Source organism: Ptychodera flava, unplaced genomic scaffold, assembly GCF_041260155.1.
Source record: "Ptychodera flava strain L36383 unplaced genomic scaffold, AS_Pfla_20210202 Scaffold_33__1_contigs__length_2856901_pilon, whole genome shotgun sequence".
In the NCBI taxonomy this organism is placed as follows: Eukaryota; Metazoa; Hemichordata; class Enteropneusta; family Ptychoderidae; genus Ptychodera; species Ptychodera flava.
This window is the reverse complement of record NW_027248355.1, coordinates 1,643,658-1,650,703: the sequence shown is the minus strand read 5'-3', so window position 1 is coordinate 1,650,703 and position 7,046 is coordinate 1,643,658. Positions and strand designations below refer to the sequence as shown.

The following is a 7,046-nucleotide window of genomic DNA, read 5'->3' as shown; positions in this document are numbered from 1 at the left end:
ATTTTAATCGCGTGGCCCAGGCGGGCACAACGTAGGAACGCGTGTAGTTCTATGTGTACGTTTCACTTGTGGTATTGTTTGTACCATCGTTCGTTTGAAGTCCTCGTTTAACCTACAGTATTACCTTCAAGGTGACAGGCTTACTATTAAAGTTCAGTATCATGCCGGCACCGAGCTCTGCCCACGGTGAAAACCACCTGATTTGCCTACTAATTACTGCACGTCACAGCCCGTCCTGAATGTAGCCTATCTATAGCTACAGTAATCAGTCAATATATAATACCCCGCGCCTTATACTATTTATATAAACTTATAAAATCATAGTACGAGCCGTAAAATTTTTGACTTTCGATCCGATATACAGGCTGATCGTTGAATCGCACCGGCGCATCCATGTTTACTTGCCCCATAAGCTTACTACTCTGCAAAGGGTGGTAGATGGAATTCCTGGGCCAAAAATGAACACCGGGACGAAACTTTTTGTGAAACCATGTAAAAACATAAATCATTTATCAGTTTTGACATATACTCCTAAATTGTAAGTTTGATCAAAATTGAGACCACATTCAAGGGCTATGCAGACTATCCATGTACGCACACACATTGACAAGAAGGCGGCAAACACCTACTCACCAAGCACATCAAATCGGCGAAAAGAAGCATAAAAAAGCTAGGCTCATCGCCAAAACAAACGCGCCAAGCCCTTACAAAAACCCATACCAAGCGGCCCTTTTCAAATACTCCAAAAGAGAACTACCCAAAAAACCCCATAAATGACATAGAACACACAAACACTTAAAAGAAATAACAAAAATCGTACACATAACAAACAACTGAAACACAACATTAAATACAAATAAACAATCACCGTAACGTAACAGATAACCAGATATGAACTGAAAATGCTCACGTGTTTCATTACATTGCAGTTATGTGTAAATTTGAACCTTTGCCACATGTTTGCAACTTCATTGAAAGTGTTATGATCAACATAATGAATAATATTCAGCACAGATTAATTCTAAATCCAAGTATATATCCCCAATCAGGAAAGTTTATTAAAATATGCAAATTAGGAATTGACTGAAATGTTCTCATTAAATATGGAAATTAGGAATTGGCTGAAGTAAAGATGTTAAATGACTTTCAATAATGTCGTATCATAGTATCTTTAATGTAAAAAGCAATTCGTCAACTTTGGTCTAGTCAAGAAAGATAAATATCACTAATTAGGAAAGTTCATTAAATATGCAAATTAGGAATTGGCTGAAGTAAAAAAAGTTTAATGACTTTCAATAATTTTGTTTTATAGTATCTTCAATAGATGTTGCAAGATCATCAACTTCAGTCGAGTCAATTCAGATGTATATCCCTAATATACATCGCTTGGGATTTTGCAGGACAACCAGAATACTACGTTACTCACAATATGATCCTGAGGGCAGATGAAGCAGCGTTCATAGTGGTTTTCAAGATTACGGATGAGATCGACGGGTTTCGTGGTACACTGACTGAAAAGGTAAATCCTGAGAGAAAACCTTGGCTGTCGTCCTTTATATTACCTAAAGTTTGGAAATATCGTCTTCACTTAAAATGGTCGGGAAGACTATATGTATCAAACAAAATGACACGTTTTAGACTGATTGTACTCACATCAACAACACCGAACAATTCCAATATCCCCACCTCATAACTCCTTTCCTTTAGCCATGAGAGAAAACCTTGGAACATACTCTGTTGGAAGACAGTGTTTGACATGAAAGTAGGCAAGGGTACCTGTATTTACTCATCAATAAATACCCTGTATTTCTGTAAACAACCAAACGTGTTTGAAGCTATTTAAAAGAGGAGGAGATTCCCGTGATGACATTACAATGAATACAGGACAAGCCTTCATTTGGTGTGAAACACTTTTTTTCGTCGTATGTACGATAGGGGTCGTCTACATGTCCGTTCCCCGGGGTGGGGTAGGATAGAGGTGTCTTGGTCTCAACATGGACGTAAAAATTGCCTAAGCACTGATTTCTTCTTGTTATTATTTATTGACAATTTTCGATGATCCTGAATGTCGTTTTTACCTCGTTATTTATGCACATATCTAATTCTTGACTAGCCTTTAATGATGTAAGTCTATTTTTGGTATAGTTGTACAACAGTAGCTGACGAATCCAAGTTCACTATACAAAGCTATGATTTTCTCGACATTTTCATATGATTAGTTGCTGACATGGCCGAGATTCATCAAGTCTAGAATAAGAGATGTCCAAAGTAGAGAAAGCAAACCGACAGTAATTTTAGTGGCAAGTGGGGCTGATAATGTGGAAGAGTCTCGACGCCATCGTGGTGAGTAAAATACACAACTTTCATATCTATGTTTTGCACAAATATGCAATTAGTATTGACAGTCTGGTAGCAAGTAGAATAAGGAAAAAATAGGATGCATTGATACTGTTTTATGATTGAGCAACTGGTGTTTTTTTGTAACGAACTCGATACGTTTGTATCGTATTGGAAATGCTTTTGGGCACATTGAATACCAGGAATAATTATGATAATGATTTGAACAGCTAACCATGTAACTTTACCTTGGCACATACAGCGTTCTTTGTCGCAACTCAATTCGAAATAAAAGGCATATTGATTGAGAAATCGTGTCGGTCGATAAGAGCGCTTCGCTCACCTCGTTATTTTTACCCTTCTGAATAAGCTAGATCTCCGTTAGAAGAAAACGAGCAGTTTATACAATTTAACGGCATTCTGAGGAGGTGGGCTGTAAAACAGAATTGGTAGTTCGATACTACCTACTGGGTGCTTTCGTATTTGCAGATATTTTAAACTCAATATGTGGATAGTGACATTTGTCTCTCGCTATCGACGTCTCATACGTACTTATCATTGTGTTTAGCGAGATGTAAAATAATCATTTATATTTTAACTTTAAGCAATCAAGGTTGTTGAAGACATACGAGCAGAAATTCATAGAATGTTTGGGGAATACTTGAATATCGTAGATGACATATTTCTACTTAATTGTCATGATTCCCAACATAAGGACATGGGAAGACTTCGAAAATGTCTGTCAAGAACAAAGGTAAATTTGTTCATACCAAATTAAACTGCATATTGTTAACAACATGTAAGAAATAGTGGTCTATCACTGAATACAAAGTTAAGTTGCGGTATTATACCCGAATATCTCAGAGAGTAATTTGCAGTGTCGATATCAATTGTTTATACATCGATAATTTGTAAACCACATATTATTACCTCTATCGTTTCATAATACGTTGAAATAATTTTTACCGATGTGCAAACTGTGTATAAAGTAACACGATTTGTTTCTGACGTTTTTGCACCAACTGTCTTTGAAGCGATTTAAATGAATCGTTTTTTCGATTCAAGCCTAGTAAATTGGCTTCCGAAGGAAATCTCGTTGTCTGGCGTTTCGAAACACATTATAAATGTCTATCTGTTGAAATTTGAGTTGCTTTCAGTAATTAGCTTCAGCCAATACTGATTCTAGGTTTCGTTGTATATAGTATCTACATCTTCTTTTCAGCAGAATTCAACGAAATTATAGACACATAAGCTTAGTTACTGTACAGGACAAAAGACGCCTATATTTTATCGCTGCCTGCTTATACGATCGACATTTCCTGCTAAGAAGGGAATGCCTTTTCCATTAAATTGCAATAATTTTAAAAGGAGATACTGAATTACACGTGGATATTTACATTATTAGCAAGAAGAACAGATACCTAACCTTTGCGCGAAGATTGTAGACAACAAGAACAAATGGAAAATAAACAAGAAGTTTCCAATATTGTATTGGGCTGAATATGTAGAACAAGTGAAGAGAATAGATGATCTGGTAGACGATGACTTCCTAAGAACGGCTACATCTTATCTTGATAACATGGGAGAGGTACAGATTTAGTTTTTATGAGTTTATTATTATCCTATCATTTTGTTGCACTCTAGTTACTTATAAAATCACGATATGACAACAGAACAGCGACAATTCTGGTATATCCACTTTGATTTGAATCTTGTTTCGTAATCACATTAGACTCTGTAATTCGCCACTCATTAACCTTCGCTTACAAGAAAAATACTTTATCCACTCTGATAACAATTGTCCTTGAAAAATCCTTCTTATCGGGCACCCGAGAAAGAAAAATGAGATGTCAAGCTGTTAGTCGGAGATTGAGTATTGTTCTTTTCGTGAAGAAAAACAACTAATAATGAGATTCGTCCGATGTTGTGATTTTTCACGTTTTGTCGTTGAATAATCCGTGCCTTTTTCGATGCAATATTTTGTTTAACTGCCTGCTAGTTACATTGAACAATCAAAGCTGTTTGTTTAGTGAAACGACCTTATTAATTTGAAATGTGTAATGGTAATCAGGAATTTTGATAAACATGTCCTATACACACTAGTACTTACTATTACAGTAGTTCGTTATTACAGTACAAGGCCTCAGCCCATCGTACAATTCAATAAAAGATAAATACAAAGATGGTCAGTGACTAGCTGATCACTATACAAATTTAACAAAAATACATATTTTGACATGTAGATACAATACAATAATGAAAGACAATTAAGTTAACAAATTACATAAAATATGTTACACATTTATCTCATCTTCTAAAAGCTTTCCTCAGGAAAGTAGCACACTGTTAGATCTCGTTAATATTTTACGAAGATAAAATACGAACAAGTTTTTTCTAAATGAAACATCAGACGGATATGTTATCTTTGAGGTATATATATACACCTTATATATATATATATATATATATATATATATATATATATATGTATATATATACACCTTATTCTCATATCATTAGATAGTGGGTCAATGAACACAAAGTGAAATTCATTTTCTACAAGTTCAACATCTTTTACACTCTTACAATGCATACCAAAGGTCTTCGCTGGAGAGGGAGTTTTAGATGTCGTCCCCTTTCAACATTCAGCCTGTGACTAGCACAACGGAAATTTGAAAAAAAATCATGTTATGAATACTGTAAAGGTGACTCAAGTACATTTCCGGCTCAAGCAGTGATTTAAATTTACAATAAATGCTTAATTTAGGTGAATCTGCTATCTTGTGGTGCCATTCTTGCTGGTAGCAATCTTTTATTCTTTGTGAAAAAGGTTCAAAATATTGCTTTTATCCCCAACTTACTGTTGTATCCACACCACCCCAAAACCATATTTGTGAAGATTATTTTCGATGTGGGTGGTCCATGTGGTTCTGCCTGCATCATCTAGTTTTCTTAACATACTATAGCAAGCCTTTGGTAGTCTGTTGTTTGTCATTTCCTGAAGTTTTATCCATTACACAGTACATCTTTTATAATAAATACAACATAGTGACAATCTTTCACATTCTAGTAAATATCTCAGCCGAATACGCTCTATATCATCAGAATATTCATAATGCCATTTTAGCTCCCATAGCACATAGCAGGCACAATTACAGAATCAAATAATCTAAAAGCACTAGCATACCATACGCATTTTGACTTACAATATGCATTTCTTAACATTACTTATCCCTTATTTGCAGCTTCTCTTCATCAAAAATCCGTACGGCGACGACATCATTATCCTCAATATCCAATGGCTGTGCTCGAGAGTTTTTGGTCCTATGCTAGCCACTGATATTTTCCTTCAATACAGCAAGAAGTTACCGAAGAATAAGAAGTTGTATTATAGTCGACGTGAAATAGACGAGGTGTTCAGTGACTTTGCCGATACCGATTTACTTTCACAGCTTTTAAAAATATTCGAGCTTGTCTTTGAAGCCGACCACAGCCCTACAGAATCCGTTGGCGACATAATGTACATCGCTCCTGCGTTGTTAGATGAAGATATGCCAGAATCACAGTGGAGAATGGATCCAACAAAACAAATCTACTTCGGTCGAAGAATTCAATGTCGAGATGAAACAGATAGCTTCTCACCTGGATTGTTTCCACGACTGCAGGCAAGACTTTACAATCATTTCCGTGACCTAGGTCAGACTCCCAGTGGAATATGGAAGAATGGCATCAAAGTTTGCCATGTGGTTGAATGTTTGGTGTACATGACCAGGGGTTGGAGAGCCATTCACATCTGCGTTAGGGCAAAGGATGAAAAATACATCGGAGACTGCCACAACCTAATGGAAAAGGTGTTTGAAGACATAGAAGATGTCTTAGAAATCTGCTGCCCTGGTAGTGATATCGAGAGTCGTGTTCTCAGCGCTCATTCACTGAGGACTCACATAGAGCCGGACGAAGCTAAATTCTACTCAGTGCAGAAGATTTTGGACGCAGAGGTGAAAGGTGTCAACGTCTATGACGAGGAAGGTGGAGAAGAAGAGGAAACTACTGATTTGCTTTGCGCCGGATATGATCCCATAGTACTCCGTGCCAGGGGGTATGATTGTGATGTCAAATGGATGAAGCATGAAACACTTGAAAAAATCTGTATGATAATGGATATAAAGAGAGAGATGGCAGGTGACTATGGGACAATGGCAGATCTAATGGGTATACCACCACTCAAAGTCCGAGGTTGGGAAGGTAAATCGATGTCAATAATGTTATGTAGGTCATTTTCCCCACACTCATCATGACCTGAGTTCAATTAGTCTAGAACATTCTCAAGGTCACTGCCCTTGATGACCTCACAACCTTGAATTCAATTAGTCATGTTTGGAATGTTCTAGAAATTTAATTAGTTGTGTAAGAGAGATAATTTTAGAACAGTAATTAGCATGTCAATAAAAGTTCTAGATTGTTCTTATATGCATGTGTATATAAAGGGACGTGCACAGCTACCAGTCAGACTTTTGGGATCGTATCTCTTGTGTGTTACTAAACTCCAGCAGTAGTCATTCTCAAGACTTTTCAAGACCTTCACTGCCAACGCTGGATTTATACTGTGGACTTTGTGCAGCTTCAAGCCTGCAAGCCAAAGGACTGTTCATTCATCCGACTGACTGTTACAACTCTGAGACTGGAGCTCTGCCGTCCCAGCTGAGATA

The 7,046-nt window shown here is 36.8% G+C and overlaps 1 protein-coding gene across 1 annotated transcript; it reads left to right on the top strand.

The window, feature by feature from the left end:
• The first annotated feature begins 1,383 nt into the window (after positions 1–1,383).
• On the top strand, positions 1,384–6,766 carry LOC139127562 (death-associated protein kinase 1-like). The gene is made up of 5 exons (XM_070693467.1): positions 1,384–1,519; positions 2,220–2,343; positions 2,943–3,091; positions 3,743–3,925; positions 5,583–6,766. Exons 1-5 carry the CDS (start codon positions 1,430–1,432, stop codon positions 6,633–6,635), a joined length of 1,599 nt encoding a protein of 532 aa, XP_070549568.1. The 5' UTR covers positions 1,384–1,429; the 3' UTR covers positions 6,636–6,766.
• Positions 6,767–7,046: the final 280 nt, after the last annotated feature.